Raw genomic sequence first — 16,429 nt, forward strand, 5'->3', positions numbered from 1 at the left:
TCAATACTTAGTTTCTTATTCGAATCACGAGCTACAAAATATATGGTATATATCATCACTTCAAATTTAGTTCCTTGGATATTCTAGGCTATAGAGGTCTCTTTTACAAAGAGTGTCATTTCTTCTCTTGCATTTCATTCATTCACTGAATATTGGAACCACTTGACTTGAAAAACCATGCATGTACTAATAACTTGATGTTGTTTGGAAAATTCATTCAAACCAAGATGTTTAAGATCACTATGAATTCCAAAAATTGAACGCATATATAATGAATGTTGATTTCCCCTAGAGAGTAAAAAATAAAAACAAATTCAAAATTTGTGTCCTGTTATCATTTCTGAAGAGAGACTATCACAAGAGAGCCACAGTTCAGGAGGATGTCGCAAAAAAAAAAACTTTTTCTATGAACTATTTGGTATACAGGATTTCTTCATTTACAAGCGAGAGCTCGAATTAGCTCCTCATGCCCAAAAGAATTTGAACGTTAATACTTTTACACTAATTATATTACAAAGGAGACTGAATAACGCCTTTTCTGCTTTCAAAGATCAGCCTCCAGCTTAACTACTCAGTAAGGCAAAATAAACTTTTAAGAATTATAGGTGATGCTTCTTCAGTCTCAATCGATCAATATTACTGCTCTGTCTACGTCTACCGACTTTTGAATCATAATTCTCATCATCAGAATCAGCAAAATTAGCATCATCCAAATAATCATCATCATAATCATCGCCACTATATGCCTCATTTTCTTCAAAAGGAATCGGCTTTATACTACCCATGGGAAAGCTTCTTCTGTGAGACGAGCGTAAACTGGCTACACGACCTTGAACTTGGGACTCCAAAGGTTCAATGTGGTGCCCTGGAGGGAGGGAAGCTCGATTCCTTTTCTTTGATGAGTTGCTTATGTAGGTGGAATAATCCATTGAGTCTTCTTTTAGAAGTCTCTTAAAAACCTACATTCAACAGTCAATGATTAATGATATGCACGAAGGAATATAAACAGCATTTTGATGGCTCTCTTGTGCAGTCATCGATATAATATCCCAGTCAGTACAGCCAAAGTTACCATGGAAAACTTAATATATGGTAGGTTATTTCTGATACAAAGTTATTTCTCTAATGAAACAATTCTCCAGCCAGGATTCCGTTTTCTGTTAAACCCTATTGAGCACAGTTCGCTCCAGGATTAAGTAGTTGTGATCACAAGGTAATAAAAATCATCTACCATTATGGAGATCAACTTCCATCATGCTTTCTGATCTTTATTTTCAAACTGACTTTCTTACGTTGACCAGCAAGAATTTCTATTTCTATACTAATACTGGTTTATATCATTGATGAAAACATACTACAGAAGAAAACCCTGAAGGAAACCACTGAACATCAGGGGAATTGACACACAAGTACCTGATACTGCTCCAACATTTGTTTGACTGTTTTGGTTACATTGGTTAGAATCTCTTTACAGCTGAATTCTTTGACATTCTGCTTTGACAAAGTCTCTCCAGGCTTAATGGGCTCTGTTGGTGTGAATGCCTGAAAATCAAACAATCAATCTCTCTTTACTTTTATATTTACGGAGTAATATTTATTTTATTTTGATTTGTTGATTTGTTGTTCTCAAAGACGAAACAACACTTTAAGATGTAATCTCTTGTTTGGTCTTATAGGCCATTTTGGCCTCTTAAAAGACGTTAATATATCTTTCTTACTTTCTTTCTTTCTGGAAAAGTATATTCACAATATCAATGTCAAATATCAGGGCACTGCATCAGTTGCAAATATCACATTGGGGAAGGGATATATTGTATTGTTTGAATTACGATACCCCAAACAGATGGTCTACTGGAATCATGGATGCATCTTGCTCTTTGGATAGCTACCTAATCAGTGTGTAGAACCAACCATTCCGACGTTTTTAGTATGCATTACATACTTAATAGGGCAAAACACCAATATTCCTAACTTTTTGTTTCTTCATCCCATTAAGAAGAGGAAGAAATTAGAACTTGTTACATGATTCACAAATTTGTACATAATACAGCATATGCCTTACAAAAACTCCAAAAACGCCAAGGATTGATTAATTGTCCAGATGCAAGAAGCAACAGCGAGTGCAGAGTAAGCATACAAATGAGCATAAAGAAATCATTCTCAATTATGTGATAGCAAGGGAAAGAAAGAAACAATGCTGAAATATAAAATCAAGAAAGAGAAAGGTTGAATTACGTGATTACTTCTCTTACCTGACAACGAGCATCATTGAGATTGTACATTATTTTTACATGTCTCTTTAATCGCAGCAATAATGCCAACGCCGCTGCTGCTACACACTCTTCCTGAAAAATAACATCATATGCATTAAGAAAACTACAAATCAGATGCAAAGCTACATTGGAAAGAGAATTACAATTCCTAAAAGAGGATAGTTCCTTTATGGTATGGGAATAATTGACAAAAGAATATAGCTATCTAAGTGACAGGTTTGGGAATTGAGAATGCAATTCAGACAATCCACAGAAAAAAGATATGATAGTTAATCACCCTCAGCTTTGAAACTGCGACTTCTGGAATTCCATCAGTATCATCAACAAGAGTTTCTTCAGTCTTCTGAACCTTCACAGTATCCAGATTGTAGGCATTTTCATTTTCTTGTTCACGTTGGACGGCTATAGTTTCTATGGCTTTCTTTGCAACAGCCCCAAGAGGGCCTTCGACTATTAATGACTTAATGTTTGCTTCAATTGCCCCTGCTCGTACTTGCACCATTCGATTTATGGTATATACGAGGTATAATGGTTCATCAGGTAACGTAAAAGGTAATGAACCAAGAATCTCCGTGCAATACCTGAAAAAACAAAAGATAAGATGTGATATTTTGGGTGACCACTTTTTTAACTACACTACAGCAAAAAGAAAAAACTGAAAATTATTTCCAATAAGTTACCTAGATTCACTCATATAAATCATATACAGCACAAAAATAAAAATACAAAGTGTTAAAACAGAGGCTTACAAACACATTCAATGAAGAGAAACAAGAGAACATACACAAGAAAAGAAAGTGACAAATGACCCCAGGTAGAAACATCGAATTTCCGAACAACAGATGAAATGAACTTGTTTCGGGATATCCGACTGCCACGAATAAGTTTATAAGCCCGACTTATTCCTGCCTTAGCTGAGAATGCTGAAGTTGCATCCAATTTGCTTCTTAAATTGCCAGGTGTTTTGGGTGTAACTTGTGTTTGAGGTGATGTGGACGCACCAGATTGTATAAATTTAAAAGAAAGCTGAAGCCCATCTCCTAGCCGACTTTCAAAAAACGAAGGATACCTAGCCAAAAGCTTTTTATGTCACAACAATACATTGCTTAAAAAAGCTTAACACCATAATTAGAATGCTCAGAATTATACTTCTCATTCATTTGAGACAATAACCGGTGAGCAAGCTTAGAATTAGCTTCTTGTTGATCCACTTCAAGTGCTATCAAGTGTGGCACGCAAGTCATTGGATGGACTAAACCCTGCCGCAAAACTATTTCAATCACCTACACAACCAAGACATTCAGTTGACTGCTGTGATAAGAAAACCTCATTGATGAAAAATAATTCAGTAAATCAAAACTCTTACCTTGACTGCAGCATGTCTGACCTGATCATTGATATCTAGACATTGTTCTAAGATATAGTCCCAATGTAGCTGAATAATACCTCCACAAATGTTACTATCACCTGCTCCTGCTGCCACAGGAACAATGCCAGAATCTTGTTTAGGTTTACTTGATAAATCATCTCCAACTTCACCAACTCCCATCTTTTCTTCAACATCAGCTAGGTAGTCATAAAAATTCCTCAGAGTTTGTATCTGCAAGGTGAATAATGCAAATACAGCAAGCCTTTGATACTATGTAAAAATAGAACAAAATTGATCTATGATGCATCAGGAACTTAACCTTTTCGGTATAGTGAAAAACACGTGCTAATTTACCTTAATCCGCGAATCAGCAGAAGAAGAGAGTGTAGCCTCAATCATTTTCCCCGTGTCCTTATCCATCATAAACTCTGGCCTTGCAATAAAGAAAAAACCCAGAGCCTGCAATTTTTTCGGTTACAAGACTGTTAGATATATTATGTATTTCCATCCTTGACATCAAAATCAGAAAATGTAAACCTGTAATATACCTGAAGTGACCGAGCCTTCACATCAAAATCATCAGATAAAAGATAATGTTTAAATAGAGAGAGTAATTGCTCCACATTTGTCTCCTTATCATTCATAGAATCTATCATGTTAGCACCATATCTTGCTAGCAGTCCAAGGCAAAATAGACAACGCAACACATTCTGCCAGTCACAATGTTGTGAGCATACTTTATTGGCATTCACTTTTGTTTTTAAAAATCAACAGATTACTGTCTGAAAAAGAGTAATTATAAATTTCAAAAATCTTTATTTCTAGTCTCCGTTGAAACTTTGGCTGAAGCCCGAAATTAAATTATTAAAGGAAGGAACTCTTATCCCACACATTAAATTAATTTAGTTTTAATCAATACGTGATGTTAAACATCCTAAGAGATTATACCATAATCTCAGTGAAATAGCCTCTTCTTTGTATTTCATTTCTATTCAGCATATTTAATATCAATGAACAGATGCTATTATGTGACTTTCACATTTCCCTTTGTTGTCACCCATAACAGTACACAATTTAGCCTCTTTTGATGGAAAACTTGGATGTAAATTCACATTAGTTTACATCCAATTTTATACATAAAATATGAAATAGCTATAGTATGTATGTTAGTATCGGAATTGCACATGCAAATAAATAAAAAGAGCATTGGTTTCCTCACAGGCTTTTCTGAGGGTCCAAAACGGTTTTTCCGCCAACTATCTAGCAACTTGAAGAATTTGTGGACCAGAAATTCAAACGAAGAGAGTCCTTTTGCAGCTACCATCCCTAGTGTACATAAGCATCTGCATAGAAAACTCTGAATATCAATGTTAATGAGAACATATTACGAAAGGAGATTGTATTAACACAATTAGAAACATTACTTGATGCATGCATGTACTACAGTAAGAAAAGAATAACGAACAATAAGCTGCCTCAAATCTCGTTCAAGCTCTTCAACAAAATTCAGAGAAGGCCTCCGTAGCAAGGGCAGAACTGTATCTATCACAAATACAATACTCTGAAGTAGCTGAGCAACATCTCTATTGTCAATCTGCATTAGAGTAAAATAGTGGATGGTAAAAAAAACTGCAACAAATCACAGATCTAGTTTGCAGGCAGAGGATGAAAAACTAGAAAAGAAATCACTCCTCGCCTGTGTCTTTAAGTAAGTTTGTAAAGTAACTGCATAACGTGATGGATCAGCAGCAGGTGCACATAAGGTTGGATCTACCATGCAGAATGAATGCAAGCCAAGAACATAAGGTAAAGCTCTTGTTTCTGCATCTTCACCATTTCTTTCCTCAGCCTATACAAAGATAATAAGTAAGAACACATCAAAAGGAAAACAAAAATGACAAACTTCAACATAGTACTCAAACCTTCAGAATGTCCTCTATTAAGCATTTACACATTAACTCGCAACGGTTTCTGACAGTAGCTTGCGAAACCAAGGTTGAAGCTGAATTCTTGGTAGTTTGGGGAATAAAATCCAATGCCAAGCTCCTTTTGATGATAGTTACCATCGCTTGAGGATTTTGCAAACATTTGAGGACATCGACTAGCTGTTGAACACGCTCCGATATCTCAGAAGGAATGCTACTACTATCTCCAACTTGATAAATATATTGATTACCAGGCTCCTCAAACCATATTTCATAGAATGTTCTACATACAAGATCCTGTATAGACAATAAGAATGAAATCTAGCATCAACATTTGACAAACAGATTTGATTCAGAGACCCAGTCCTATAAATTTTCAAGAACAGGAAATAAAGAATCAATGTTGAAATAGTTTGCATGATATATAGTATAATATGCAAGACTCTCAGTTAGTGGCCAAACAATATCTCCTGATCAACCTCATGAAAACTCTGAATATATGAGGCAGAGGTGGATTTCAGACCATTTTTAAATAGTAACCCTGAACATACCACCAGTTCAACTGTAGCACCTAGAAACAATCTATTTTATATCCATGAATATCTTGACGGCATATGGAAACAGAAATGAATACACCAGATTAATATAGTGCATATTGAAGTGCACTTAAACATGCATACATATATAATAGATCATGCTAGAGAAAGAAAGTGACAGAAACGAAACGTCATACTAACAATTTTTCAGAACGCCAAAATGACAATTAAGACCAAATAAGCTTCATTCTGTGAGATCTGATCATGCCTGATAACAAGAGAAATACAGAAAGCCCAGAAGATCGAGCAGGATGACTTATGAGACCAAATAAATTACATGAAATGCAACAAAATGCGACATAAAGTATCTCAAAAATTCCCATACGAGTTTCTATAGGATGACATCAATATTCTCCATATGTGATCAGTGATCAGATCAGCTGATGCAAATGCCACCTACACTTCACACTAATCATATTTCTATAATAAATATACAAATATTCGGTTTTTTAAAAAATTAATTAATTAAAATAAAGGTTCATAAACTTCCCCATTTTTTATTTGACACTATAAACCATTTTTTATTTGACACTATAAAGGAGAGTTAATACTAATCCTATGTTTATAATCTATTAATGAATGATTTTCTTTTTTTAGTGAAATAAATTTATTTAAATAAAAAAATTAATTAATTAATATTTAATATATTTATTTTGTAAAACGAATGGTCTTATAATATTCTTGGGCCCATTTCGTATTCTCGAATATTGAGAATATCACGCATGACGAATCTGACGAATATCACGCATGTGTCAATCTATGGACCTAATTATTCATTATTCATTAGTACATTTCAAACCATTTGGTGTTTTTATGAAGCTAGGATAGAAAGGCCTTTTTCTTTCACTAATTGTATTACAAGTTAACATGAACACATATAATCTTTGTTAGGTCTCACCATTATCTTATGTTTGAAGAGGCAGATCTATCTCCCCTTTCTTGAGGAATGTGATGTGTCATGTATGTAGAGCTAAAGCAATTTTTTCTCTTTTTATCAAGATGCATGACAATGGTCTTCTGAATCATGTAGTACCTAATGTGTCTCAGCTGACATATTAGGATATTAATGCAATTTATGGATCAATAAATTTCTTGTTGTGCTCATTCATGCATGTAGATAAAGTATTAGAATTCAAAAAGTATGTTTGCTGATATTTAGAACTACCTATGATGCAAGGTCAAAGTTGCATATGCTCAGCACATGAAAATTAATATCCAGCACATAATTAATGTATAATATCTAATGTGTCTCAGCTGAGATATTAGGATATTAATGAAATTTACGGATTAATAAACTTCTTGTTGTGCTCATTCATGCATGTAGATAAAGCTAAAGGAAATTTATTGATATACGTTTATATGTATTAGAATTCAAAAAGTATGTTTGCTGATATCAAGGTCAAAATTGCAGATGCTCAGTACATGAAAATTAATATCCAACACATAATTTATCCTTACCAATGATGTATAAATGTTTATAAAATATATAGTAACGTGTGTCATTATACAGGTGTATCAGACATTGTGCATGATAAGTAATGCACTGACTTGTTTTGTGGCATGTAGATCATCAAAAAGGCTCCACAAAATCGAGTAATTTTGAAAGTTCAAACAGCACACTGGGGATGTCTAAGTAGTAAATAGAACTACCTTAAAGTTGGTATAATCATTTAGAGAAAATTCTTTTATATACACGACTCTCAGATACATAGAGATAGAAACATCATTTCACCTGTATACTGGTTTCTTCATCATTGATACGAGTTAAAATACGAACAAGGGCATCAGTCCTCTTTGCAAAATCACACCTCGAGATGTATAGATCACGTATAATCTTGATCACACGCTTACGAACACTAACACCAGTGTCCATTATGCGTTCAGCTATCTTTTGAAAATACTGGACAGGACAACCACAATGTTATAAAAGACCAAAAAGTGCCCAAAACCTTTCCAAAAATTATTTATATACACATACTTTTACAGCAACATCAGGATGAGATGCTATATGCCTCCCAACAAGCTCCATCGCAGCTTCCCGTACAGATATTGCAGAGTCTAGAAACCTTCCTTCAACTGCTCGCTGAACTCTCTCGTCGCCTAAGACTCCAGGGTCTACTTCAACAATTGCACTCACCTACACGCCAAATAATTCATTCATAGGAATACTAGAGAATATCTATCACATAAAAATCAGCTACAGATAAAAATGAACATGTATCTACCACAAAGCCCTGTGTTCGGCATTTCACAGTGATAGAAACAATGGCAGATCATCACAGAATGGTCTGTGATAATGTGTGCCATATTCATTTGAAGTTGAATAGATACAACGTGCATGCTTCAATATATTTTTCACTTTTGGTAAACAAATATAAAGAAATATTATGCCACAAGAAGCATAATACAAGAAAATAAATATGAGTTCTCCAGTCAACAATTTAAAGAATTCTTATCTTCTTAATGAACTTACAGCTCTTAGGGCTTTGGCACGAGGTGTAGGTGAATTTTCCTGCAGACTAACCTGCATTCAAACATAGTGAAAAGTTAAATTAACTGGTATGTAAGATCTGCAGAATAAACCTGACATTAAAGGTTACCAGCAGCCTCTCAAGAATTCTGTCAAAACCTCTGGCTAGAGGTCTGTGCTGACCAAGCAAAGCAGACATCCGAACAATAACATCTCTTGTAAAAGGAGTGGGCATTATCGCTCTTCCAGAATAGAAAGTTTGCCCCACTGATCTTCCGTGATAAAAAGGAAGATTCTGTTGACCTTGACTATCATCACGATACCATTGCCATAAGAAGAAACTGCAAACAGCAAGAGTTGAGAGACTCAATCATAGATACTAAGCTGATGTAAAGAATTCAAAAATAACTTACCGATGTGCACAGACAGCCACACTGTCACTTCCAGATGATTCATCCAAGTAGTTCAATAGCATCTGTTGAAGAATCACATCTCCTGTCTTTGGAACAGTAATATCATCAGGATTTCTTGACTGAATAACCCCTTTGCTTTTATAAGTAAGCTTACCATCGGCAGCCTTTTCTTTCAACGATGTTTCTAGCAAAACAAGCTGTTTTTTGCAGTAACAATATTGACAAAGCCAACCTCGACCAATTAAATCATGCCCCGTCACTCCAACACAATCAGCATGAAACCACCGGAAGCAACTATCACAAGAGACAGTAAGCTTGGAGCCTTTCTTGCCACTGCACACAACACAAGTTTCCTTCAGCAAAATCTGATCTTTATCTGGGCTTTGTGTTTCCAGGAAAACCCCCAGTGTGTCCATGCTGCAGGCAATGGCATCATGTTTTAGACGAGCTGCAATCTGACCAAGAAGTTCAATTGCACTGGCACGTACTCCAGCATCTTTGGATTTAAGTCCAGCTGAGCCAAATAGCAACACACAAAGCACCTGCCAAGCAAGGCCAAATTATATTGGTATATTACCAAATGCATAATGTGCATATGGATACAGACCGATTAAGAACAAGATATAGAAAGCACCTGTACATCAGAGTTAAGGATATCTGCAATTATCAAACATATGCCAAATTTACAAATCTGCGATTTGCAACATTGCACAGGGTAATTATTACCTGCAATAGAACATTCGCAGCTGGAAATTCGGGTGCATTAAGTGTCGTCAATAAATCAGTAACTAGGTTCTCAACCAGGCTCCTGATATCTGACCCTTCATGAGCTTTTGGTGCAGTCCAACGTTGTAACACATTTCTCCAGAAGTAAGTACTAGTATCCATTGCAGGATCCATGCCCTTGAATGTAGCATTTGATCCATCATTGCCATCTGATTGTGTTGTGGTAATGACTGATTTTTCTGGAATCTCATTTGGAAGGCTTACACTGCATTGGACCAATTGAAGCACTAATGCTGTTAACATCTGGACCTGCTTTGACTCTTCATCAAGCAAATGGTAATTCCTAAGGTTTCTCTTAGATGAAGGAAGCTTCCATAGTAAGGAAATAATTTCATCCTGTATTGCTGTCCGATGCTGAGGATAGGTAGAAAATATCTGGTGAATATTCAAGGATTCAATGAGAGACTTCCTTTTAAGGTTTTCTGAATGAGCAAAAATATCTAACAATGTTGCATGTTCGATATATACATTACCATAGACACAACACCTATAGCCTTCAACTGCAGTAATTGAATGTTTTCTACACTGAAAGTAGCCAAAACTGTTTTCATTAGCTGAAGAATGCTATTATCCATGAGTCGCTGACTGGATAATAGATCTTTGATTAAACCAAGAATACTGCATATCTTTTGAAGCACACCTGATACAGCACCTGAGACCCTGCAAAAAAATTACTTAGCTTAACATAATTATGTTACCAGCCTATGCAACGAATCAATTAAACTTATCAACTCTCTGGAATCTGTTTGAACATATATAAATCAGTATAATCTGTTTCCCTATTCTTATTTAGCACCAAATTTTGGAATGAGAGAGGGTATACTTATTCCTACGCATTCAGATGCACCCACTTTTTCATACTTAATAGGCTACTTGCAGGGAGAGTAGGAACAGCTTACTTATTGATGTTAGATCTCCTCATTTTTTGCACTTTACTCTTGCGACGTCCTTTTTTCATGTCAACCTCCTCATCATCTGGATTATCTTTATACATAAACATCACATTAGCAGGTTCACAAAAATAGAACTGGAATGAAGATTATGTCACCTTACCGTCTTCTATTTCACCACCCTTGTGAAGTCTTTTGTACACAGGATCATATGCTGTAAAAATGCTGTGGACTATTTGATAACGAGAAAACTCAACAATTCGATCAATAACCTGTTAAGTCCTTGAATTTAGAAATACCTATCTGATATCAAAACAGCCAGATACTAAACAGATTTCAGAAAACAGAGTGTAAGTAAGCTCACCTCTTCCTTGTAGACTTGCTTTGGCATCCCTGGATGTGTCATGATAGTTAGAGAGCCCTGGACAGCCTCCAAAGCTGATGTTACCACCATGAAAACTTCAGAATCGTTCTGAAACAGATAAGAAGCACATCAACAACTTATATCTCAATTTATTAACTCTTTGCAGCATACATATGCCATAAGCAATCCTCAATGACAGAAGAACACTGCATCAATTTGGTACAGGGGACAATATGATGATTAGCAACTTCAATTCTAAAATGTTTCTGTGGAAATAATTGCACATTAGGACATCAATGTTACCATTTCAAAATCCACAATCAGGTTTAACTAGCGAATATTGAGGTTTCCAAATTTCAGTCAAGGTCATCAGACAACTATTCTTTACCTCATCATCATCATCAACACACTGCCCACCAGCACGTTGAACATGGCGATCAAAAAGGTTCACTGTTTTGACTAAATGATCAACTGGAACAATTTGTAATACATTCTTTGCATGAGCTGTTGCAATTGCTTCCACAAGATTTTTCATTTCAGAGAGAGATAAATACGTGCCACCCTCCAGTCCTTCGTCTTCTTCAAATACGTCAATTCTTTCAAATACATCTTCCATAACTTCACATAAACTTCGTAAAATGGCATCTGCAATCAGAAAAATTCAGAGAAAAAATATCTTTGGCTTTCATTTTCATGAAACAAAAAAAAAACATTAGATTTACCATGCTCAGAACCCTGAATACAGATTGAAGATGCTGTGCCATTGAGATGTTCTTTCCTTTTGATTTTTAATCTTTGAACAGATGGAGGGCGATGACCCGAATCCTGCAGTTAACAATCACATAATGAAACACCTGTAGAGAAATAACTAAAACTGTGCAATAACAGGATCCAGCAGGCTCCATATTTAAAATAACCAAGCAAATCTCACGAAAGTTAATTTGTCAAATAAGGGGGAAATGCATTAGTTCCTAAGCGCACAACTCCCCTGGGAGCACACCCCATCAGGTCACCAGAAAGCTAAGTTTCATTTATTGTACAGTGTTCAGGAACTCATATACAAGACATGCAATCGTATGGTCCACATTGCTAATAGTCAAAGCACAATTTCTAGCTTTCTCATGACAGATTACCTCATGAAGAAAATGTTTTGATACAGTATTATATGTGCTTTCTCCCGGCACATCTTCTCTTGACAAAGGCAGAGTTCTTTTATCGAGGCAGAGATTACTTCTTCCTTGATGATCATTTTGCTCTACAATCCATTTTAGGTAAGTTAGAAATTGTCACCAACATCAGGATATGTCAATTCAATTACATCTTGTAAATATATAAATAAGAAAAAAGATTGAGTTTAAGATAGCATGGGTAAATAGCAAAAACAAAAACAAAAATGAGTATAATTTCACTTTTAGTTTATTTTATTTATTGTCAAAGTACATCTCTCATCTTCTGTAGCTCATTTACACAGTTTATTGTGCCATGGCATATTGAACAGTTTACGACCCTTATATTCTGTTGTTTTCAGTTAGGATTTATTTGTCCTCCATTTCCCTGTATTACCAACAGTAAACAGTACTTAGGCATTCCTTAAACTCGTGAGTCAAACCTCTGACACGTCTGAATGCTGCTGAACCCATAATGATTCAACCAAAATAGCAGATCAAGATTTTTCTATTTAACATAGAAATTAAATGTAGATTCTAACTCAGCAGAGATGGAAATGATCCTAAGATAGTTACAACTTTCTATAAAGAAAGAAAGGGGATATGTTACTCCTCTTGGAACGACGACGAGCAAAGGAACTTGTGATGTGCCTCTTTACTATCCATCACAACCCCTATAAGCCTCATATTTTCCAGCTCACCCTCCTCTATTGTTATGCCTCTCTATAATATATTTCGATTTATCAAAATAAATTGAAAATTTGTTAGTTTTCAACATTTTCTAAACTGAACCAAGCTGTTTAATCTGAGTACCCATCAGTCCTAAACAATAACTTCCAGCTTATCATTTCCAGAGTTTGCTGAGTAGACCAATTTTTGGGATCCATAAAATAATGCACTCTAAGGACTCATGTAGAACAAATTTGGGGTATCAAAAACTATTACAGAATGCATGCGACAATATGTTCTGTGAAGTGCCGCCTGGAACATCTCCAAGGAGAATTATTAAACAGCAAGTCCTATCGAGGTATTTTACATTGTTTTTAGGGTTATCTCTTGGCCATAATTGCACAACCTTAAATAATTCAGTTTTTAGAGATTATGTGATGTGGTGCCAAAGATAAAATGATTAAAATAGACCAGACTGAAGCTTTATATGCTCACAATTTATTGTGATAGCATCATAATAAAGATACTCGCTGCAGAATTTTTATTCATTGTGTTGTTAGCTTCATATATACTATTTGTTCAATAATCATCATATAATTTTACATGTCATTATCGTGAATGGCCACTTTTCTTTGCTTTGATGATTTCTTGAACCTTTATATAATGTTGTCTTCCATGGGCAGTGAGGGTTTTTCTGTCATTTGGGAAGATAGTGATGTATTCTTGAGATTATGATCAAAAAATATAGGCTTTCCTTCATAAAGCAATCTTTTTGGTTTGGTTATATAACAGCCGCATGCCAAAACATATGAAGATGGAACAACTAAATAATTAGATAAAAAAAAGGTAGCATTCTTGATTTTTTCCTAATAATAAACTAATTCTTGTATTTTTTTTCCTTAAAAATCATGTTTAGAAATACAATATGCTCATATACTCTCGGAACTTTGAGAAATCTGCAACACTGATGTTTTCTCAGATGCCACTAGGCATTTGATGACAGCCACTATCTGGAAATGAAGTGCTGTTTTGATTAGTCCTCAGATGATGTGCACTCTACACGGATAATATATAAACTAATCAAAAACACAAGCAATATCTTTCTATTCAAGGCAAAATACAGAGAACTCAACAGGATCAAAAATATGTTCACTTAATTCTAGTATACCACTACACGGCTAAGAAACACTCAAAGAAGGCATCCAGAACTGTGATGTGAATAAGCAATGGATAGTTTCCACTATATGAATCTCCATTCTTTGGTCGCATAATCAAATTCAACAAGGTGAGAGGATTTACCTGATGCTTTGCTGAAGACAAACGCCTCTGGATCATATTGAAGGACAGCAGCCAAAAGACTCCCACTCATTTTACTAATGGAAGCAAAATTGTCCTCAAATCCATCTCTCACAGACCTGAAACATTTTTCAGAAGTAGAAATAGTTGCAGGATATCAAATGAAATAGCAGAGAGCAATTACCACCTCTTTCAAGCTAGATCTTTATTTAAGAACTGTCAACGGTAAAAAAAATCACTTCAAAATGCATTAAAACACAATAATTCACCAACAAATGCAGTGTGGACACTGTTGAGTACAAAAATTCATTGTGAAATGCACTGCAGATACTGTCAAGTATGAAAATTCACTTGAAATCGAGTATGTAACCAAAAAAGAATATTTTCACAATCAAACGCAGTGCAGATGCTACAATTGACGAGGACTTGTTTTGAAAAGCAGTATGGATTCTATTGCGTCAGAAAATGCATTGTGAAACTGCAGTGTTGGTACTATTAAGTAGGACAGTTCATTGTGAGATGCAGCTTTGATCCTATTTGGTACAAAAAGATCTTTGTGAAATGGACCATGGATCCTATTAAGTGCAAAAATTCAATATGAGAAAGAGAAAATGAAAGAGGAGAGGGAAATGAAAGCTTGAGTGACTGATATTATTGTCAAATGCAATATGACTGATTATATGATTATGTTCATCCGTTGGAACCTATTAAGTAGATATTTTCAATATGAAATGCTATGTGGATTCAATGGAGTATGACTGTGAGAGAGAGAAGTAAAGGAAGAGAGAAATGGAAATGGAAATGCTTACAAGAAATTGACAATCCAATTAAGTACGACATAGTTCATTGTGAATTGCAGTGCAGATCCTACGACTGAAACTAACGGGAGACTGAAAAAAGAGGGAGAGAGAAGGAAAATGTAAGCTTACAAGTAACTGATGTCTGTTGCAGAAAGGAGCTCGGCAATTCTCCCTGCATTTGCAATGAGAGATGAGCTTCTTCTATCTGTCATATGCATGAGTCCTCCTGTTACACCCATGGTGTTCCCTTGTTCTTCTTCTTGGAAAGGGAGCAAATCACTACCAGAAGCACCAAAACAGATGGGAAGGCTAGGAAGCGGAAGGCTAGGAGCTACTTCTGTATGTGATAAGTTAGTAAGTCTGTACATGATGATGGCTTCTGTGTTTTACTTAGTTTAACGTAATAGTTTCTCGCCCTAAGCAAAAAAAATTATGCAGCCACATCTGCTTCTGTTTCTGGTTATCTGAGTTCCTTCAAACTTTATCTGAGTTCCTTCAAACTAGGAGATTCTTCAGTCATGCTTGAATATGCTAATGTTTGAATTTCTATTTTTGCTCCGTTTTCCTGTTTTCAGTCATATCTGAGTTGCTTCGGCTTCTGTTTTAGTCTCTGAGTGTTGCTCAACCTGTAGATTTTACACAACCCTATCTGCGATGTGTCAATTTATTTGGTTTCTGATTCTGTTTCGATTCTACTTCTATTCGCGATTCTTTAAGTTCGACATCTGCGTCTCCCTATGCTTCTGCTCCTGAATCTCCTGTTCCCGATTCCTGCTCAAATCTGTGCTTTTTTCTGATTCTGTGTAACCTGTTTACCTGAATGTGAATTTTCTGTTACTCCTAATATCTGATTCTGCTCACATGACGAGCTTGCTACGATGGAAGGCACGTACACGCACACAGACACGCCCGCACAGAGAGAGAGAGAGAGAGAGAGAGAGAGAGAGAGAGAAGGCGCGCGAAGGAGAAGACTTCATTACAAGCTTAAAGGTCTTCTAAAAACATCAGCTCTTTTTTTTCTCGTTCAAAGGTATCGCAAACCATTAAGATTAAGCTTTAGATTAACATTAAGATCGAGTTTTAGATTAAGATTAAGTATAAGGTTAAGGTTAAGATCAATAGCATATTCACATCTTATATCGACAACTTTGAGCACAAAATTATCGATGTCGTTTTCCTACTAGACTTGATGTTCCGCCACAATTTGATACTTGATGATTAATGGTTTGTCTTCTGAGCATGTCCTTGCTCATGTTTAAAGTTGGATGTGCAATTATTAACAAGGAAATAAAACTTTGTATTCATGACCAAGCATAAAACGATGGAGTGTTGAGCGTAGGTGCATGAGGGTGACAAAGGAATCTCTCTTAGGATATTCATTCCACGCCCATGTTGGTATCAATGAGAGTTAT

The 16,429-nt window shown here is 35.6% G+C and overlaps 1 protein-coding gene across 1 annotated transcript; it reads right to left on the reverse strand.

Moving 5' to 3' along the window:
* Positions 1-375: 375 nt before the first annotated feature.
* EMB2773 (PHD finger family protein) lies at positions 376-15,976 on the reverse strand. The gene is made up of 28 exons (XM_087320752.1): positions 15,147-15,976; positions 14,221-14,336; positions 12,220-12,341; positions 11,809-11,911; positions 11,475-11,731; positions 11,087-11,194; positions 10,886-10,994; positions 10,732-10,816; positions 10,306-10,492; positions 9,773-10,207; positions 9,047-9,588; positions 8,764-8,974; positions 8,637-8,687; positions 8,142-8,300; positions 7,896-8,063; positions 5,565-5,864; positions 5,339-5,491; positions 5,067-5,236; positions 4,862-4,985; positions 4,191-4,352; positions 3,997-4,101; positions 3,640-3,873; positions 3,423-3,556; positions 3,058-3,342; positions 2,551-2,854; positions 2,253-2,345; positions 1,414-1,542; positions 376-959 (listed from the first exon to the last, which is right to left on the reverse strand). The coding sequence occupies exons 1-28, from the start codon at positions 15,383-15,385 to the stop codon at positions 600-602; spliced, it is 5,445 nt and encodes a 1,814-aa protein (XP_087176878.1). The 5' UTR covers positions 15,386-15,976; the 3' UTR covers positions 376-599.
* Between the last annotated feature and the right edge of the window lie 453 nt (positions 15,977-16,429).

Source organism: Azolla caroliniana, unplaced genomic scaffold (genome assembly GCF_043228905.1).
Source record: "Azolla caroliniana isolate FFs.n. ecotype wild unplaced genomic scaffold, voAzoCaro1.0.p SCAF_6, whole genome shotgun sequence".
Taxonomy (NCBI): Eukaryota; Viridiplantae; Streptophyta; class Polypodiopsida; order Salviniales; family Salviniaceae; genus Azolla; species Azolla caroliniana.